General features: G+C 41.7%; 1 protein-coding gene across 1 annotated transcript in view; it reads left to right on the top strand.

Annotated features, from left to right (window-relative positions):
• The first annotated feature begins 222 nt into the window (after positions 1-222).
• The window catches only part of LOC117362361 (phospholipid-transporting ATPase IB-like), a 201,090-nt gene continuing 179,195 nt past the window's right edge, over positions 223-22,117 (top strand). The window contains exon 1 of the mRNA XM_033948632.1: positions 223-351. Within this exon, the coding sequence (XP_033804523.1) occupies positions 315-351 (37 nt within the window). The 5' untranslated portion in view covers positions 223-314. The remainder of the gene's footprint in view (positions 352-22,117) is intronic.

Raw genomic sequence — 22,117 nt, 5'->3', positions numbered from 1 at the left:
CCTACAGATCTGGGTCGTATGTAACTCCATACTAAATGCCACTGTATCATCCCGCCCCTGCCCCCTCCCTTTGAGCATAGGTTTCTGGTCTTTTTTTTATCTGTTCTGGAGACCCTGGACCGATCTCCGTATTGGAGGACCGGGCGCCCCTACTGCCCCTCCTCCTCGAGCTCTGATTGCAGACTGAACTCTGCTGCTGATCTTGGTTGGGGGGTCAGGGGACAAGGCTCCGCGTCCTTCCTCCCCTCTGATCTCGTCTGTGAGGAGGATGGATTACTCGGAGAGCCGTGAACTGCAGGCCTCAGACTTTTAAGATGCTGAGGAAATCTAGGAAGATCCACTTGCTCAGGGGTAAGTGATCACAACCGCCAATCTTCTTACGGGTCGCAGGTGCTAAGAAAAGGATGTGTGTCCGCTTTAGGATCGCGGATCCCTGCAGTGGTCCCCCTCCTCCGCTATTTGGCCGGTGTTGCACTAGAGTCTGGCCCCTGTGGCCGAGATCCTTTCCGCCTCCTCCCTCTCTCTTGGTATCTCTCGCTTGAAACCAAGCGACGTATTGTCAAAAGGACCAGAGAGCCAGCTTCGTTTCCGGTTGGATCTGGTTGGGTCTTCGGCTCTCGCAGAAATCATTTATCTTTTCTCCTGTCCGGACGTGGCTAAAAACAATCTTTTATTTTCTTTCTTTCTTTTTAATATGAAAGGGATAACCACATCCGTCATTGCGCCAGATTTACCTTAATTGATCCTGAGCTCGCCCCCGTGTTCACTATTTCTAGGCTGGCAATTGTTTGTTCAGATTTATTTTCAACTACAGTACTGTAGTAGTTTATATTCCTTGCAAATCTTTAATTCATACGTCCCGCCCTGTGTTGTTTAGATTACATAATTTCATGGGTCCGTCATAGAAAATATGGGGTATTATTATCCAGGTCGCCTAGTTACATAGCATTCAGGTAGTACTGCCATCTAATAAAAGGTATACAGTGCACAGTACAGTATAATGCTGCGAATAAATAACTACATTCATGACTGAGCTCCAGGTAGAAGGTGCAACACTGCACATTATCAGGATTTTTTTGGGGGGAGGGGTTGTCCTCCGAAGCTGAGCTTCAATTTAGGGTTGCTACTCTCTGCGGGTGGAACTTCAGTTGGTGCACTGGACAATATGGACTGTAGGTGGTTGATGACCAGGCGATAAGTGCAGGTACCAGGGCAGGATTAATTCATGGAGGGCCCCTAGGCACACAAGTACACTGGACCCCCACCCCCATTTATCTGTTTTCTTCTTTACTTTATTTAAACTTGTATTTCTTTCTTTTTTTAAATTCAAAACAAAGATTAGCATACCAGTGCACAGTTTTTCTTCTATGCAACCCCCAAACATCTCTGAACAAATCCTCCTTTCTTCCCTTCCCACCTACTTACCCAAGACTTTAACTCTGAACCCTTTCCATACATATATAAAAGTGTTCAAATATATTGTAAAGCAGTAATACTGTCCAAAATATAAGTCTATATTAATAACCAAGTTTACAACACCTCAACTGCCTCACTCTATGTCAGTGGTCTCAAACTTGCGGTCCGGGGGCCACATGCGGTCCCGCCAGGTACTATTTTGAGGCCTTCGGTATGTTTATCATAATCACAAAAGTAAAATAAAACAGTTTCTTGATCATATGTCTCTTTAGCTATAAATTACAATATTATTATTGAGACTTAGCCAAAAGGAAAGATTTATAAACTGTAAAGAGTTTTATCTCATGCAAAATTGTCATTTCTTTAATAAGACATTAACTATTTTTTTTTCTGAGGCCCTCCATGTATCTACAAATCCAAAATGTGGCTCTGCAAAGGGTTTGAGTTTGAGACCACTGCTCCATGTCGACCAACTGTAACCCATATGTATGTATAAACAACCAAATCTGTAACTCCTCTAGTTCGCTCCACTCCATGTATGTTAACTTGTAATGAAACAACAAGGCAAGCAGTTCACCAAAGAATCCAACATGGAACAAAAGAAGATCGGCAGACAATAAGGAGATTCAAATCAGGTTTATTCAAGGTGCTCCCAAGAACCATGCCCAATGCATTTTGCCAAACAAGGCTAGTCAACGCTAACAGAAAACCATGTCTTTCATATACACAGAACACATACACCCTCACCCAGTATGAAATAAGTAATCACAACTAAAAATAGAAATATGTAGATAAAGGTTAAACTGAACTGCCAAGAAGCCAAACACCACAGAAACAATGACACATAGCCTCCTAATACTCTGCAAAATATAAATATAGCAGATGTAAATTTGAAGAAATTGACAAACAGTCACCGCTTTACAAATTAACAAATAAAATTGAAAATAAGACTATACCATTTTATTGGACTAATATATTTTTCAATTAACTTTCAGAGGTCATAGTCTCCTTCAGGTCAATATAATATACTGCTGTTACATTATACTGTCTTGACCTGAGAAAGGGGGTTTTGGTCTCTAAAAGTTAGTAAAAAATGAATTAAAATTACAGTAGTTCAATAAAAAGATTACCTTATTTTCTGTTTATAAATGTTTTATCAATACAACTAGAATATTATTTTATTCTAAAGCAACAAAAAAAAAATCTTTTTTCTACCTTTTGTCGTTTCTGCTTTAATTATCTTGTCTTCACTCTCTTCTTTCTAGCCAGCATCTGTCCTCTCTCTCTTTTCCATGCAGCATCAGCCCCTTCCATCCACTGTCTGCCCTCTCTTTCTGCCCCTTCCATCCACTGTCCGCCCTCCCCGTTCTATATGGCATCTTCCCTCTTTCTATGCTCCTTCCATAAACTGCCTATCCCGTGCCCCTTCTCTCCTTTGTACATGATTAATTTCAACTCTGTCACCTCTCCATCTTTCTCTGTCACTACCCCCTCCCCTATGCTCTGGCATTTCTCTCTTCTCCTTTCTTTCCTTCCCACCCCAAGAGCTGGCATCTGTCTTCTTCCCTTCCCTGATTCCCTGGCATCTCTCTCCTTTCCTTTTCTTCCATCTCTCCCTCCTCCTCCATGCTCTGACATCTCCTCCTTCCTGTCCCCCTTCCTTTTCCCTTAGTCTGGCATACCTTCCCTATATGCCCTGGCATCTCTTTCTCCCTCCCTTCCTTCCTTCCATGCCCTGGCATCTTCTTTCATTCCTTCATTTCCCTCCCTCCCTCCCTCCCTCATCTTCCTTCTCCCTCTCTTTCTCCCTCCAGTTGGGTGCAGCAATTCTCTTCCCTTCTACTCCCTTTCCTCCTTCTGTCATCCCATCGCTGGTTGGCAGTGCAGCCCTTAAGTGGGTGCTCCAAGGCCTGGCATCATAAACTTCTTCAAGCAGCAGTAGCATTCACAATTCGCTGCTGTTGTCGGCTTTGGGCCTTCTTCTCTGTCGGGTCCTGCCTTCATGGAAACAGGAAGAAGATTAGTAGTTCTGTCCCTGATCCAGCGTAGCTCAAAGAAGGCATCAGTTGGACATTTAAATTTTTAACAGAAAGTAAATAAGTGGACAGCACATGAAAATTAAGACATAAGAGAAGTATGAGAAAATTCTTTTAGCTCCACAGAAGATGACTGTTTCCTAAATAATTTTTTTTTCGGGGGGGGGGAAGGGGGGATGGAGGATGGAACCAATGACTGTATTTTAATGCAGGAAGTGAATAAGCTGAATGCATCATTTGAATATTTTTGATTCCCACTGGCTCTCAGCCCAGGGGCATTGAACTATATAAACTTCTGTTATCCAAATAACAAATAGAAATATCAGTTAAGTGCAGGGGTTCTCAATCCAGTCCTCAAGTCACACCTACGCAGTCAGGTACCTGCAGAGAGGAGCTAACAATAACTGTAGTTTTCCAGTGGCTTTTCTCTTTCCCGCCACTCTCCATCCGCCTGACAAAGGAAAATCCCAGTATGTCTGCGCAGCATAGCATGTGAGACAAAGCACATGCGCTACGTTACACTGGCGACAAAACTCGTGCGACGATTAACCATTAAAAGAAAAGGGGGGTAAAATGGGAGACACTGCCGAAAGCAGGTTATATTTTAAAATCTTTGATATTTGCTGCTGTATCCTAACCATCTTTGTTTCGCCGGGAGCCTGGTGCACAGCGAGTATTGTGCAGACAAACTGACCTGCTGATACAGCCGAGGAGGGAAGAAGGAAAACTGCTGAAAATCTTGGGGGAAAGATGAGGAGTTCCGGCCAGCAGGGGAGGGAAATGCTGGACAGCACTGGGGAGGAGGAGCAGTAGGGAAGGCAAGAGATACGAGCTAACCAGGGGGCAAAAAGCCCAGGGCTGCCCAACAGTAGGGCTCCTATGGCATTCCTGCATTTGCTCCCAACTCCTCCCCCTTCAGTCCTGTGGCTCCAGAAACTTTCCCTCTATCTCTGTATCCTAGTAGTGCCTGTAGACCAGGGATCTCAAAGACCCTCCTTGAGGGCCTCAATCCAGTCGGGTTTTCAGGCTTTCCCCAATATATATGCATTGAAAGCAGTGCATGCATATAGATCTCATGCATATTCATTGGGGAAATCCTGAAAACCCGACTGGATTGCGGCCCTCAAGGAGGGACTTTGAGATCCCTGCTGTAGACGGAAATACACACTCCTTCCCCCAGTCCCACACACTCTTAACAGTATAATGCTGTTGCTGCCCGAAGAAGTTAAAGATGCCAGGCCTTGGAGAACCCAGAGCAGATCGCTTCTCCCCCGCTTCCCCCCCCCGATAGCCAAAATGTTCCTTTTCAGAGGAGCCACGTCATGGCAGCTGTTCTCACAATCTGCTGGTGGCTGCCCCGAAGTTTTCTCTCTGCCGCAACTTCCCGTTTCTGACAGGGCAGATCGCCGCAGAAGGAAAGCTTCGGGGCAGCCGCTGGTAGTTTGTGTGAACGGCTGCTGTGTCGGGGCCCCTCCGAAAAGGAAAATTTAGGTGTTTAATAAAGAAGTTCGGACCGCAGGGCCTCCTGGATCTGTGGGGCCAGGGCAGCTGCCCTGTTTGCTCCCCCCTAATGCCGGCCCTGGGGCCCCCCTGACAATTTCAGGCCCTAGGCATGTTCCTCCTGGGCCTACCCTTTAATCCGGCCCTAGCAGGTACATCATCATATAATGGCACTAGTGGGAAAGCTAAATGCTGAACACAATACAAACTTAAGATATTTAATTGTAAGATTACTGTCATCTCTTTAGTTTTATAGATTGATTATCCCATTGCCTTATTCACAGTTATCAGATGTTGCTCATTTTTTTAAAGGGGCTCTTTGGGTCCAGCCGCCCGTTAAGAATCCGTTCCCAGCCTGGGACCTTAATGTGGTGATGTTGGACCTTGCCAAAGCTGCTTTTGAACCTCTTCGCAATGCTTCATTTCTGGATCTTACGCCATCACTTCTGCCCGTAGGGATTCCAAGCTGCAGGCGTTGTCTTGTAGAGACCCTTTTCTCTGAATTTCGGAGAAGGGAGTTTCGCTCTGGATTATTCTTTCCTTTTTGCCTAAGGTTTCAGTGTTCCATGTCAATCAGGAGGTGTGTTTACCTGTTTTCCAGCCGACAGGTTCCAAACATCAAGATTGTCTCCTGAAAAGGTTGGACATGTGCAGAGTTCTGCTGCGTTACCTGGAGGTCACTAATGATTTTTGCCTTTCTGTCAATCTCTTTGTGCTGACGCAATCGATTAAGCGAGGTACTCCCGCTTCTAAGGCCACAATCTCCTGATGGACCATCTGTAGGGCCATTTCCTCCACTTACATTCTGGCGGGAAAACAATCTCCTGTTTCTCCTGAGGAGATTTGCAGGGCAGCAACAAGGTCATCTCTTCACATGTGTGCCAAATTTTACAGAGGTCTCAGTCCTGGTTCCTCCTCCCATGGGATGGGCCTGAGGCACCTGAGCCAATCAGGGCCTTAGGCCCTACCCCTTGCATCACATGATGCACCAGGGCGGGGCCTAACGCCTGAATTCGCACAGAGGAGCCCTTCGGAGCAGGAGGGACTGAGCACCCCTGAATCTCACGTAACTGTGATACATACACTGTAATCTATTATCCTTATAATATCGTTATTTTTCGTTGTTATTTTCTAAAACATGCGGCCTATTCCAAACAGTTCCGCTCAGACATTACCTACCAAAATGTACATCTTATACTCTTGCTAAGCAAATTGTATTTCAATATTCTTGATTTCTTACAGTCTATGCTAGCTGTACTTCATATGTACATCTGCATATTGTGTTTCGCTGAATGTCCAGCTCTCTTGATTGTAAACCGCCTAGAAGTCGCAAGATTGTGGCGGTATAGAAGAATAAAATTATTATTATTATGTTATTACTGTTCCCAACTTTTTGAGGTCCGGGGAGGAGTGAGGGGAGCTGGGGTCCGGGGTTGGTGGCAGGAGGGAGTGGGCATCTCTCCTGCTGGGTTTTTCAGGGATGGGGGAAGGTATTTGCCAGCAGGAGGGAGGAGGCATCCCTCAAATCCTTCCACCAGTAAATAATGTAAAAAGAGAGGGGGTAATTCTCAAAAGGTTGCCTAAAGTTGGGTGTCAGGATGCTGTGCACTGAAAACAGATTCTCTGACTGGAATTGTGTACACAATTGCCATTATAGAATATTAACATAAGTTAGGTGCATTTATTTATTTATTTAGACAATTTCTATTCCACCTAAAAACTAAGCAGAATACAAGCACCATAATAAAAATATGACGAATTGCCAGCAAACATGTGCCTATGTTTTAGCTGCATTAGAAATGGCTTTAGTACACAGTAAGCCACCACGTAGGGGTGTGCTAAGGCAATTTTCTACCTCAGCTTTGTAAAAATCACCCCTCAGACTTCTACTAAACTGTTGGTTGGGATTCTATATTTCCTCTTTTATCTAATAGACTCACCCTTTGAAAACAGGCCCCTTTCAAAACCGATTTGTTCTCTCTACAGTTCAATGGGATTTAAAATCTGTAATCTTAAAGATCTAGATTGAGTTCTAAAGATCAATGCTTTTAAACTGAAAGCAAAGTAATACAAAAGCTTAGGGAAGTAAGTAATGTAAAAACGTATTGACCTGTGGTTTTGTGCTTAGTGCCTAAGCAATATATTTTTAGATAAATATATCTGCAAAAACCTTTTATGTTATTTAAATGCTATGCCGTTTTATCTTGGTTTTGCCTGACATTTTGCAGGTAATTTGATCTAAAGCAGCACCTATTTTAAACTTATTTTATAAAGACAACATTTACCCCCTCCTTTACAAAGCCGCGCTCCGACGCTCATAGAATTCCTATGAGCGTCTGAGCTGTTACCACTGTAGCCGGCGCTAAAATCACTAGCTCTGCTTTGTAAAGGAGGGGGTTATTTATTTTATGTAGACTGATTATATATTTTAAAAATCTTAAAATTCTTAGCAGTTTCCAATAAGACAATTTATTTATGCAACAATTACAAATAAATCCCCGCATTTACTAGTCTGAAGCATTAAATGCTCTGACGCTCATAGAATTCCTATGAGCATCAGAGCTGTGTTACAGCATTTAGCGCTCCGGGCTGTGGTAGAAACCTCCCTGTCTGTGGAATGCCCTTCTATTAGATCTTCGATTAGAGAACGCTCTTGAAAAATTTAAAGCTAAACTTAAGACTTTCTCTTTAAAGGCGCCTACACTCTTTAGTCCCAGCTCTTGCATCTAATTCCCTTATATCTCTTGAAGTCCCTTGGAAAAATATACGCTGAATTGCCTTGAAACACCAAAACGCTTCTCTTGAAGCAATCCCCGTCCTAATGTATCTCCATTCTCCATTTAACTCCCTTTTTAAAAAAAATTTCACTTTGATGTATTTAAAAACTTTCCCTCTCCCACTTAACTTTTGTTCCATATACGTCAGCGTGAACTTGCCCAGTATTGTTAACATTTGATAAGATATTTTTTTTTAATTTGCCTCTTTTTATTTCTTTTTTAATCTCATTTTATTGTATACCGTTTAGACACTTGTTTGATAGATGGTATATCAAAAATAAAGAAACTTGAAACTAATTTTAAAAAAAGGGGGAGGGAGGAAATTCTTCAAAAATAAACATAAACTGGTTATTATTCAGATAGTTGCATTCAGCGTTTCTTTAAGTGTCGACCTCCACCAGCTAAGTTAGACCCAGATAATTCAGTGTGGGGCCATACCTGGGTACTAGCTCTAAATAACCTAATCATTGGTGGATGTGGCCGATATTTAGTTATGTAGACACGTGGATATGGCTGATATTTAATGCCATACCCACATAGCTAACCAGGCCGGGTTAGGACTGCCTTTTGCATAGTCCAGCTTGCTCGGTTAGCTCTGCAAGCACCAGCACTGAATACTGCTAGTATGGTTTAAGGGGTTTTAGTCATAGGACAATTGATCATAGAACTCAGTTTGATCATAAGCCATTTGGTCATACAGAAATATGGTCATATGTCACGTGGAGGGACATTTTCTATATGATGTTTAAATCCGTTTTATGCAGAACATGCATGAAAATCCTGTAGCAAACATGACTATTTTTAAAATAGGAAAATGTGCATTTTTTGTTTCAAAAATGCCCATTTTCAGATGTGTTGTGCACAGTGGGGCAGATTCTATGAGGTGCCTAACTTTAACCTCAATTAGTAAATTGACTTCAATTATGAGCTTTAACAAGCTCGTAATTGAAAAAAAATCAATTGGGCAATAGGCGCCTATCTTCTTAGGTATGATTCTACAAAAGGTGGGCGCCTACCACTGAAGTAGGCTTATTTAGGAGTGGAGAGTGACTTAGGTGCTGCATAGTGAGTAACAGGCTGACAGCCTGGCAAATAAAATCAGTGAGGTCCGTTAAAATTGATTTTTTTGGATTCTGGGGTTAGAGTTAGGTTCCCCCAACCCTAAAATCCTAAAATTGCTAATTTTAGTGTAACTCCCCCGAGCTGTTTTTGGCGCTAAAATTGCTGCCACTGTGGCCATTTTACATTTCCTGATCTGAAAATAAAAGCCTCTATCTGCCTCAAAACATCTCAATGTTGCTTAAAAACACGTGTGCTGGACTCCTCAGGACAGGAAACCTTGGATTCATGCCAAATTTGTGATGGATGGCTGTCTGAGGAGCGTCCATGTTCCACGTGCCATGTGAGGTGGGGGGGGGGGGGGGGCAGGAGCCACTGCCTTAGCCTCCTCTGGTCCCTTGGGGAGGTGCCCAGTTGGTCTGAGGGCCAGGGAAAAAGTCCAGATTTGAGCCACTTCAATGACCAGCTCTACCTCAGCTACTTCGGGGCTGCCACAATCGGGGGAACCGAGTAAGAAAACTAAGAAGCACAAGCACTGTTCCTCCTCCAATGCTGCTGCATCTTCTCCATCAAAAAGGCAATGGACAGATACATCTGCACATGCGCATTCTGTGCCAACTACCATACAGGCGCAAGTTCCAGTGTGTGTCCAGTAACAAGTGCATTTTGTGCCGCCTACCGCACAAGTGCTATCTGTACAACAGCAAGCGCATTTCATCAATGTCTTTATTAAGCCTACTTAACGCTTGTGCAGGAGTCTGAGCGGCAGTCTGCGGTATCTCACTTACCTTGCCTGGACTCAGTCGAGGCTAGGGGCGTGTTAACAGGGTTTAGCACAGTTTGTGACTGCAGTAGCCACACTAGCCTATTCCACAGCAGCATATTCAGATGATCATGAACAGAAGAAGCCTGTATGATAGACAGTACCAGTGCTTGTTGCTGTGCAGATAGCGCTTGTGTGATAGGCAGTATTGTGGAGTATTGTGTTCAGTTTTGGAGACCGTATCTGGCGAAAGACGTAAGAAGACTTGAGGCGGTCCAGAGGAGGGCGACAAAAATGATAGGAGGCTTGCGCCAGAAGACGTATGAGGAGAGACTGGAAGCCCTGAATATGTATACCCTAGAGGAAAGGAGCGACAGGGGAGATATGATTCAGACGTTCAAATACTTGAAGGGTATTAACGTAGAGCAAAATCTTTTCCAGAGAAAGGAAAATGGTAAAACCAGAGGACATAATTTGAGGTTGAAGGGTGGTAGATTCAGGGGCAATGTTAGGAAATTCTACTTTACGGAGAGGGTAGTGGATGCCTGGAATGCACCCGAGAGAGGTGGTGGAGAGTAAAACTGTGACTGAGTTCAAAGAAGCGTGGGATGAACACAGAAGATTTAGAATCAGAAAATAATATTAAATATTGAACTAGGCCAGTTACTGGGCAGACTTGCACGGTCTGTGTCTCTGTATGGCCGTTTGGTGGAGGATGGGCAGGGGAGGGCTTCAATGGCTGGGAGGGTGTAGATGGGCTGGAGTAAGTCTTAACAGAGATTTCGGCAGAGATTTCGGGTAAAGCTTTGGATTCTTGCCCAGAAATAGCTAAGAAGAAAAAAATAAAAAATAAAAAAAAAATAAAAAATAAAAAATAAAAAATTTAAATTGAATCAGGTTGGGCAGACTGGAGGGACCATTCGGGTCTTTATCTGCCGTCATCTACTATGTTAGGCAGCACAAATTGTGCTCGTTGCTGCACAGATACTGGAACTTGTGCCTGTACAGAATACGCATGTGCAGAGGTATACGTTCATTGTCTTTTGATGGTGAAGATTATTGTGTTGCAGCAGCATTGGAGGGGAAATAGTGCTGTGCTTCTTAGCTTTCTGATGTGGTTCCCCCAGTGGCTGCAGCACTAAAGTAGCTGGATGTTGAAGTTATGGCCTTGGTGTAGGGCAGCAAAGAGGAGCCTCAGCGTCAGAATTGTCCATCCTCAATGCCTTTTCTAAACCATCCTGAAAATCTAAAAATAATTGAGAGGTGAATGACCCTGAGAGAAAAATCACCGACATGAGGTTTCTCAGAGAGGAGTGCAGCACTCTCTTTAGTAAAACTGACAAAATAAATATAAGTATTAAAGAAAAATAATACGGGAAGGCACAAAACATATGCAAATAATATGCGCAGAAATTACATGCAGGTAACAGGCAGGAAGGTGTGTGAAGAGGAAACCAAAATATGGCTTCTCCACTCCATGGAAAACTAAGAACTGATGGTCTTGTGAGCTGGCAATGGGCAGGAAGGCACCCATGCTTGCACGGTATGGACAGTCTTTTAATCTCTCAAAGTGACAGTTCATTTTAGACAGTCCATGCTGAGTTCCCTGAATGATGTCACCCACGTGAGAATATACTGCCTGCTTGTCCTGGGATATATTATTAGTTTTTATTGTATTGGGTTGTTTTGGCTCTGCTAAAGAATGCTTGCCATTTAATCTCTACATTATCTCCTTGTTCATTTGTTCAATGGCTCATACCCCCTGTTCTTGACTAAAGAGTGTTATGTAGAGTAGGTGTGCTGCATGAATAATTAACCAGAGGGTCATGCATATTTTATTTATGTAAACCATAAATAACCAATTATGTTTATCTCAGCAGAAGAAGGGAAACACATAAGTACATAAGAAGATAAGAATTGTCATACTAGGACAGATCGAAGGTCCATCAAGCCCAGTATCCTGTTTCCAACAGTGGCCAACCCGGGTCCCAAGTACCTAGCTAGATCCCAAGTAGTAAAACAAATGTTATGCTGCTTATCCTAGGAATAAGCAGTGGATTTCCCCAAGCCATCTCAATAATGGCCTACAGACTTCTCTTTTAGGAAATTATCCAAACCTTTTTAAAACCCTGCTAAGCTAACTGATTTCACTACATTCTCCGGCAATGAATTCCAGAGTTTAATTACACGTTGTGTGAAGAAATGTTTTAAATCTACTACTTAGGGTTAGATTCACGAACCTGCAATATGCAGATGGGGGCTATCGGAGGAATGCCCCCATCTGCCTGCCCGGATCGCTCTATAGCGATCCCAGCGCATGTGCAGACCATCTGTAGATGGTCTGCGCATGCGCTGGACCTCCGGGCCCAGCAGCGATTTTGTTTTCTTTTTTAAACTTTGGAGCCCGTGGTTTTAACCCGCTTAAGTCCGCGGGTTAAAACCACAGGCTTGCACTGCGGGGAAGGGTAGGAGGATTGGGGCAGACAGATGTTCGGGGCAGGCAGGCGTTCGGGGTCGTGACTTTTTTTTTTAATATATATTTATTTAAATTTTTCATCAAATTTTTACAAGAAAAATAACTTCTTGTTACAGAAATACAGTAAGGTATTATTAATATAATCCAAAAATACAATAGTGAAATAATTTTAACTAACTTCCTTAGACCACAAGTAAGAGAGGAGTATAGCCTAAACATTTAAAGAGAGATAAATTCAATTAACGTAAAGGTAATAGGTAAGGCTTAACACTAATTCACAAATCGCCATTACTTATTCATCGTACTTGTGCACACTTCATCAAGCTATCTTTTTCAGCTCCAAAAAGGATTTTAACTAATCTGGTGAAAAAACACATACTTAACTTGGGAATACTGTACTTTATAATGCATTTACAGGGATATGCCAGAAGAAAAGAGGCATCCAGAGATATTACATCTTGTCTTAAAGACAAAAACTGTTTCCTCCTTTATTGAGTAATTTTTGTCACATCTGGGTACACCCATATTCTTTTACCATAAAACAAATTTTTAGAAAATTTAAGGCCGTGACTTTAAAAAAAAAAAAAATCTTAACTTTTCTTTTTTAAGAGCATCGGGGCAGAGCAGGCAGGAGAAGAGCATCGGGGCGGCAGTGGAAGATTGGGGCAGAGTGCACGATGGCAATGGAGCAGGAGAGTCGGCAGAGACGTGTGTGACTGGCCCCCAGCAATCGCTTCTATTCTTGATCGGCCATCCCAATTGGTGTCCCAAATTTGTTTGGCGAATCACGTCCCTGCCTACTTTGCATGCGTTTCCCCTCATTTGCATGCATGGATTTGAAGCAGATCGCAGGAAAGGTTTGTGAATCAGGCTGGAGGGAAATCTGCTCACTAAGGGGTCGCAAACCAATCAGTACGTGATCGGTTTGCTTAGTGAATTTAGCCCTTAGTAGCTTCATCATATGCCCCCTAGTACTAGTGTTTTTGGAAAGAGTTAAACAACTGATTCACATTTACCTTTTCCACTCCACTCAGTATTTTATAGACCTCTATTATATCACCCTTGCGCTGTCTCTTTTCAAAGCTCAAGAGCCCTAGCCTTTTCTTATAGGAAAGTCATTACATTCCTTTTATCATATTCGTCACCCTTCTCTGTTCCTTTTCTAATTCCGCTACATCTTTTTTGAGATATGGCGACCAGAATTGCACAAAGTATTTGAGGTTCTTCTGTATCATAGAATGATACAAGGGCCATTAAAACATTTTGATCTTTGCTTTCCATTCCTTTCCTGATAATTCCTAACATTCTATTTGCTTTCTTAGCCACTGCTGCACATTGAGCCAAAGGTTTCAATGGATCCTCAACAATGACACCTAGATCATCTTCCTGGGCAGTGACTCCTAACGTGGAATCCTGCATCAAGTAGCTATAGTTTGGGGTTCCTCTTTACCATATGTGTCATTTAGTGCAGTGTCCCGCAAACTTTATTGAGCCATGGCACAGTAAACATAGTGGCCGCGGTTCAAGGTATCTGGAAGTGTGCCACCTTGACGTGATGATGTCACATGCATGTGTGATGTTGTCATGTCGATGACGCATGCGTGAATGCCCTCCAGATGGACCCTAAACTGCCAGTGGGGTGTGCCGGCAGGGAAGACGCGCAGAGAGAAGGAGAGGCATGGCTGATTGCCTACAGTATGTGCCTCTCGCTGCGAGAGGCATGTCCTGTAGGCAGTCAGTTGGCATCGGTGCCTCTTCTCCTTCCCAGTGTCTTGTAGCACACCTCAAATCTCAGGAGGCACACTAGTGTGCTGCGGCACACAGTTTGCGATACAGTTAGTGCAATATATTTTAACACTACGATCTTGTTTCTTAGACTTCCGGCATTTACATGTTTAGCACATCTGTTTATAATTTGCTCAGAAGTTGGCATGGATAATTTGCAATCTTTAAAATCAGCCTGCTCTGTATTTAAGGAAACCTGGTCTACTTTGCAATCTTGCTATCGGGATGTTCTGTCTTCTCTTTTGTGATGATATCTTTTAAAGATACCGTGTTATGAACCATGCTCTTTTGAGCAACTGTTAGCCTTTCCCCAGTTTCTATTTTAAAAGCTGCTCTATCTCCTTTTTGAATGGTGACACCAGCAGTCTGGTTCCACACTGGTTAAGGTGGAGCCTATCTTTGCGGAATAGGCTCCCCTGTCCCCAGTATGTTGCCCAGTTCTTAACAAATATAAAACTCTCCTCTCTGCACCATTGCCTCATCCACGCATTGAGGTTCTAGAGCTCTGCCTGTCTCTTGGGTCCTGTACATGGAACAGGGAGCTCTTCTGAAAATGCTACCTTGAAGGTTCTGGATTTTAACTTCTTACCTAAGAGCCTGAATTTGGCTTCCAGAAGCTTCCTACCACATTTTCCTATGTCATTGGTACCCACATGTACAAGACAGCAGACTCCTCCCCAGCAGATAAATGACCAAGCGATCCTCACATCCATTAGCCACCCAGCTAGTTACATGCCTAATGATCAAATCTCCCACTATAACGGCCATCCTAACCCTTCCTCTTGGGCAGAAGCCACTGGAGATGCATCCTGTGTGTCAGAGGACATTGTATCTTATGGTGGACAGGTCCTGGCTACAGGATGGCCTCCTCCTTCACCAGAGTGATATTCTCTGTTAAGACCTCCCTCCTCCGAGGTAGCACAGACGCTGCCAGACAGTAGGTCTTCTCTATGTACCTCTTCATCTCCCTTAGCTCCTCCAAGTCTTCTACTCTAGCCTCAAGAGACTGGACCCATTCTCTGAGTGCTAGGAGCTCTTTGCACTGAGTACACATATAAGACTTCTGACCAACTGGGAGATAATGAAACATGTGACACTCAGTGCAAAAGTCTGGATAGCCTCAATCTTGCTGCTGGACTACTATCTGCATCTTAATTTGGTGATTTGGATTGGATCGGATTTATTGCATTTGATATACTGCTTGAACATAAGTATTAAGCGGTTTACAATACTAAATATAGGCATTCTTTGTTAAGTTGCTAAGGAAGTTGCAAAATGTACACTAAGATCCCCTAAGATTGCTAGTTATATGTTAGGCTATGGTAATGTTTAATTTTTATTATTATTTTGTAATGTTGTAATTGGTAGGTTACCCTCCAAGGATTTCTTAGACTATTTCTTAAGATCTAATTACTAGCTAATAGAGATTAGCTAATTATTTGTTTAGCCTTCTAATTGGTTCAAGGACCTATAACTCAGAAATCAGGTTGGGATAGGTGGGAGCTGGGGAGGATGGGTGGGAATTAAACACTAAACAGACTTTCTTCAACTGCTATCTGTGCCTTAATTTGATCTTATCTTATGCTCTAAAATGCAAACTAAAATACTAATCTAGACTAAAACATTTTTTATATAAAAACCCTGTTACCCAAACTCACTTTGCTGAAAAAGCAGAGTACTGAACTAAAAAGAGAAGGACAATGAAATAACCTACAGAAGTTCAAGTTTTTCCTTTTCCCAGATTTGAATATCAGCAGGTAAGATATTCAAATGGAGTTTTTCTTCCCTTTAGCAGATCCTCACTCAGCACCTAAGCCACTGCAAATCAGGAAAAATGAGTTTCCAAAATAGTAATGGCAGTCAGAAAGGGCTTCAGCGACTGGTCCTCAGCAGTTGCTTTTTGGGTTGATCGGCCAGCACAGTCGAATCGGCAGTTTTGTTTAGTGAATCACGTCCCTGCCTACTTTGCATGCAGTTCCTCTCATTTGCATGCGCAGATTGGAATTGGATCGCAGAACAGGTTAGTGAATACTACAGGAGGGAAATCGGGTCGCAAAGGGCTCACAAACCGATCGGTACATGATCGGTTTGCTTAGTGAATGTAACCCTTAATCCTTCATTGCCCCAAGTACATTAAATAAATTGTGAGCCCACTCTAGGTAAACTACTTTGAGTGTGGTTGTAAAACTACAAAAAGGTGGTATGCAAGTCCCAATCCCTTCCCTTTCTCTTTCCAACAAATCATGTACACTGTATTTAGTGAAATGGTGTGGTGGCCCTGTTAGTCTAAAGATTTCCGTGGTCTGCGTCTGTATTTGGTGAAACAGATCTTATTTTACACAATATGATCTAGATGTCTTTCACAGTGTGTTTCTCAAAAGAGACTCCTGGATTATTTTCTTAAACTCACCATTTTCAGTTCTTTGATGGTTTAGTTGTACCACTACTTGTCCTCAGATCAGAACTGTGTTCCATAGGATAGTAAGATGGAGCATACAGTCAGCAGAGAGTTGATTCTGCCCTGCTTTTTGTTTCCTAAGTGCCTCCTTTACTTTTAGAAATGCAGTTCTTTTCTGTCTCCAAAAATGTTAACTTTATTGTTTGTAAATTTAAATATGCTCCACATATCAAAATAAAATGAACATATTCTTTTCAGCCACAGGATATGTTTAAGAAGCCAAGCCAGATGATTGTGGTCAATTAATGTATGCATTCTTGTCTAGATAATTTCTTCTGAAATTTTTCTATATACCACATTATCTTTAAATAGGCATTGCTTACAGACCTATGTGTTTCAACAGTTTGGCCACAAGCATTTCTTAATGTCTTTGCCAAAGCAGTTATTGTATTTTTTGCCTCCTGAGGGGCTACAAATGGAGAGGCTATTGATTCTGTAATGTGGACTGACACTTCTATTTTTGTTATGAGCTATATGCAATGTACTTTAGGATGTCTATGGAACGGTGAGCCTTGTTTCCAGTGATATCACCAGTTGGCGCCTGTCTTCCTCTTGAAAAGGTGCTGTGTTTATGGTGTGCAATAAAGAGATGTCCCCCTTTGTATCTCTTTTTGTATGACCTGAGGTGACATGTTGAGGCAAATCATGCTGTGTCTACAGTTCTTTCTATTATTTGTTCTTTTTTGTTTGTTTATTTACATTTGATATACTATCATTTGCAAATGCATCAAATTGGTTCACAAAGTTGCAAATCACCTCCAAATTAATTGCAAAAAAAGGAAGCCCCTGTTGGGAATCTGCAGAGTCAAGTTTTCAGCAACAATTGACAAGAAGCATGAGCTCCTTTTCAGATAAGTGAAACTGCCATTGGTATTTTGCCCAATCATGTATGGAGCATTTGATTAAGCAATTGACCTACTTTCACCTTTTCAATGTTAGGTTCCTATCATTTTGGTTCCTGCACTCTTATTATTTTGAAAGTGATTTGCATAACATATGGTGGAGTTTTTTCTGACCGTTAATTGAAATTAGCACATCTAATACACTTGTTGCACAGTAGCAGCTCTAGTTCTGAAGTCTTTTTGTCCACTAATTGTAAGGTTACTTGTAAGTTGTAAGGTTAATACCGTACCATAGTCCTGCTTAAATCTTTTATTGGTGTGGGTATATTACTATTTTTGGAGAATTTATTATTGCTCAGAATTGGTGAAGAAAAGAGTTGTTATGAACCACAGCACTGACTTTGGATGACATAAAAGAGGCCATTGGGTTGGAAGCAGAAAGCCTTGAATAGGTTGCATCATTTGGCCCAGTTGGAACTTCACGGTGCCTCTATAGTTGAGTACTATAGGAAAGATTATCACCTGGGGGTTGAGGATTAAAAAAAGCTCTGTAGATGTTTGAGGATGATGTGGATTTTGTTGAGTAGTGTAACATGATCTTAAACAGGTGTTCTGTAAATTTAATGCTCTTATTGATCAAGAAACTGCAAAGGCTAATGGATATGGAGAAGTAATCAAATGAGGAACGGCCAAATAAGCTTCAGATGAAACAGGATATGCTGAACAAGTAGGAATAGATGAAGGATAAGATTGAGAGATTCAAGAAGGACTTGAAAACATAGAAATTAAAGAAGTTTCAGTGGGATGAATGCGATTACAAGAAAGGTTATGTTTATCCTTTGATGAAAAAAGACTCAGATGCTGGGGGAGCCTCTAGGAAGGTTAAATTACAGTTGTCATCTGATAGTTCCAGCAAATGAGATTATCTTGTGGGTGAATCATGGGGAGATCCTTTGGACAGGGAGTGCAGATGCTCAAGGAGTCCCTGTAAATTAAGCAGAGGCAAAATCCAGAAAGACCAATAACTCGATCTCAATGCCAGTAAAATCTACAGTGGTAAGTAAATTTGTCATACTGTTCCTTATCATCAGCAAAAATGTTGATTTTGTCTAAAGGGCTATCTTTTGTCCCCTATCAGCAAATATGATTACAATCACAATTAAGGTCCTGCTTAGATCAATTGGATACTAAGGTTCCTGATCATTCAGCACTAAAAGAATTCTCAGGGTCATTTAGGCCGTTTTGCAGGTAGTCAAAACTTTAATTTTGACTGATGTGTAGGAGATTGAAACTATGACACATTGGAGTATTAAGAATCATACTAAAATTGAGAGGCAAGCTGTGCAACATTTAAGGAATGATGCCTCTATTGTTATATGGAAGGCTGACAAAGGGGGAATGATTATTGTGATGGATTGGGAGTTATATGGATTGGAAGGAATCTGTAAGCAGCACCATCTGAAAGCTGATGATAACAGTTGGATGCAAATCCTTCTGAAGCAATCTGGAATGAAATACACACTCTTATTGTTGAAGCTTGAGCGCAAGGTTTTTTGACATTTTCAGAAAATAAATATTTGAGTTCTACATCTTATAAAGTGCCCATTTTTTATTTTTTGCCAAAAATTTATAAAAACTTCATGCATCCTCTAGCAGTCTCAAACTCGTGGCCCAGAAAGATTTAGAAACTATAAAGAGTTTTTACCTCATGCAAAATTGTCATTTCTTTAATAAGACATTAGCTATTTTTTTCTGAGGCCCGCCAAGTACCTACAAATCCAAAATGTGGCCCTGCAAAGGGTTTGAGTTTGAGACCACTGTTCTAGCACATCTTATTGTGCTTAGGACTTCTTACTAGAGAGGGTATGTAAATACTGTATGTTGATATATTTTTGCAACTGTTTTTGGTTAACATTAAATTGTACATTTTTTATGTTTACTGCAAGGATTGTGAAATCTAACTCAGGTTCCTTGTTTATTGGTGACTTTTGATGGTTTATTCATTATATGTTAGTAAATCCCAATTTGAAGCTTTATTTATTTTGATTTATATCCTGTCCTCCCAGAATGGGTTACAAGTTTACATACATAATAAAGCATAACAGGTTATACAAAATAAGGCAAACAGGGTTTACATAATAAAGTAGAACAAGGTATAGTAATGTAGAGCATGACAGTACATTTTAGGTCTTGACATGATAGGACAATACATAGGGGGGCATGATAGTAGTCAAAATGCATGGCAATACTTAATAGGATATGACAGAACAAGATCTCATACAGCATGGGGTGGTGTTATGAGTTTGGTATGACATTGCGGTAACTAATAGAGCTTGACAGTATTTTATAGTGCCTGACAGTACGAAGCATGGTAAGGCAGTACATAACAGAGCATGGCAGTGCATTAGGATACATGACAGTATATGGTATGGTAGACAGTACATACAGGAGCATGGCAGGGATATGACAATGATTGGCATGGCAGTACAATACATATCTGTGAATGAAAATATATGCTAAGTGTGATATAGCATAGAATGTGTGGCAAAGTGTGGAAGTATCGGCAATGATAGTGCATGACAGTACGTGGTACATAACAGCACATGATAATATGTATTAGATATGACGTGGTATAGAATGTATGGCAGGGAACGGTAATATAAGTCTTGTTGTGTAGACAGTGGTATTTAGATTGGAGCTATTTTATAGAAGGTTAGAGGAAGAGGTGAGTTTTTATTGCCTTCTTGAAGTTCAGTAGTCCTTCTAATGATCTGATGTGAGGTGGTAGTTGGTTCCAGAGGCGTGGTAGGCAGTACAAGTAGGATCTTTTCCAGGTGTTCTCAAGGCAGAGGGAGCGTCCTGAAAGTGTGCATTGTCTTTTTTTTTTTTTTTTTTGCAAGCGAAGTTGCCGGTTTGGGATATAAGGTGGTAGTTTGGAGACCATATAGATTAGTACCATGTTGTGGAAGACTTTGTAAGCCATTACCAGCCCTTTAAATACACATTGTTTGTTGATGGGTAGCCAATGAGCTGCGCGCAGTGCTGGTGCAATTGGGTCTTGTATATGAAGGGGTTTTAGGAGGTGGATGGTGGTGTTTTGTGCTCATTGTAGTGGATGGAGATTTTTTAAATTGAAACCTTTTAGTAGTGTATTGCAGTAGTTCATGCGGGAGAGGATAAAGGCGAAGAGTAGCTGCAAGAAATCTGGTTCTGAAAAATATCTTCTGATTTTTCAGAGTTGTCAGGGGTAATAGAATGAGAGTTATGATCAGAGAGTGATAGATTGGAGTCGAGGTCACTTCTAGGCTGCGTACTTTATCTTTGGCAGTTAGGGTGGAGGATTTCCAGGAGATTAAAGGATGGGCAAGTGTGGGGTTATATTTCTATATCCAGACGAGCTCAGTTTTTGCGGCGTTTAATTGGAGCTAGTTTTGAGTCAACCAACTCTTTATTTCAGTAAGGCAGTTATGTAGTTTGGATATTTGGGTGTCTCGGTTTGAACCTAGTAGCAGGTATAGTTGTATGTCATCCGCAAAGGAATGGATCTTTATCTGATATTTTATGGCAATATCTATTACTGGTCTGATATAATAATAATAATAATAACTTTATTTTTGTATACCGCAGTATCACGAACAGTTCAGAGCAATTTACAGTGTAAGAGACTGTACATTTACAGCGAAGATACAATGAGGACTGTACATATTCAGTAAAGGTGTTATACAGCGAAGAACAGTGTAGATTTACCATGGAGGAGATTGTACATATACAGCAGAGAAATTTATATAGTGGAGAAAGCAGTGCGAGAGACTTATAGAGTCAAATGCAATGTAAGGGATAGAATAATGCGGTGAAGCGATTTACTATGCAATAGTTGTTACATATCCCTAAGTCCTACAGTTCCTTTCGTTACAATCAAGAGCAAAGCAGTGTACAAAACCAATGCAGGGTGGTGAATGTCAACAAAAGCAACCAGTATCAATTACAGGATGGGAGTATTTGATTATTTGGTGATGGGGGGGGTTCGAGAAATTTGTTGTAGAGGAAAGATTTGAGAGATTTCCTGAAGGATGAGTAAGATGGGGCAGATAAGATGAGGGTGGTCAGGCAGTTTGTCCATCTGCCGGCTTGGTACGAGAGAGTTCTGTTGAGGAATCTTTTGTAGGTGCATCCCTTTGGGGAAGGGTAGGTAAACAGATAGGCATTACGTGTGCGAGTGGTTCCAGGGAATACAAAGTGGTGGACAGATATATCGGGGACAAGCCAGTTAAGGTTTTGAAGCAGAGGCAGGCGAATTTTAAGATGACTCTCGCTTCTATTGGCAACCAGTGCAGTTTTCTATAGTAAGGGCTGATGTGGTCTGACTTTTTGAGGCCATAGATTAGGCGGACCGTGGTGTTTTGGATAAGTCTCAGACATTTGATGGTTTTCTTGTAGGAGCCCATATAAATTATATTACAGTAATCCAGTGTGTTTAGGATTAGGGATTGGACCAGCAGTCTGAAGGAGGGGAAGTCGAAGTAATGTTTGATGGTGCGGAATTTCCAGAGGGTATGATAGCATTTTTTGACCTGGGCATTGGTGTGGTCTTCGAAGGTCAGGCTGCGGTCTAGGATGACTCCAAGAATTTTGATGGTGGGATTAATAGGGTAAGTTAGGCCGTTGAGTTGTAAGGTGGTGATCGTTAATTTGTGGTTGGGACTTGCTAGGAAGAGTTTGGTCTTTTCTGGATTTAGTTTCAGTTTGGACTGAGTGGTCCAGTGTTCGACCATGGTAAGTACTGATGAGATGTATTGTTCTGTTTCTTGTGACAATGAGTGTATGGGGATGACGATTGTGATATCATCTGCGTAGATGTAGGATTTGAGCTTTCGGTCAGATAACATGTGTCCCAATGAAGTCATGTAGATGTTGAATAGGGAAGGTGATAGGGGGGAGCCTTGTGGAACTCCACAGGGGTTGGACCAGGTGTGGGAGTAGGTTCCCTCGTTGTGTACTTGGTAGG

The sequence above is a fragment of the Geotrypetes seraphini genome, chromosome 6 (genome assembly GCF_902459505.1).
Source record: "Geotrypetes seraphini chromosome 6, aGeoSer1.1, whole genome shotgun sequence".
Lineage (NCBI taxonomy): Eukaryota > Metazoa > Chordata > Amphibia > Gymnophiona > Dermophiidae > Geotrypetes > Geotrypetes seraphini.
The sequence above is the reverse complement of the archived record's forward strand: the minus strand, read 5'-3'. Positions and strand labels throughout refer to the sequence as shown.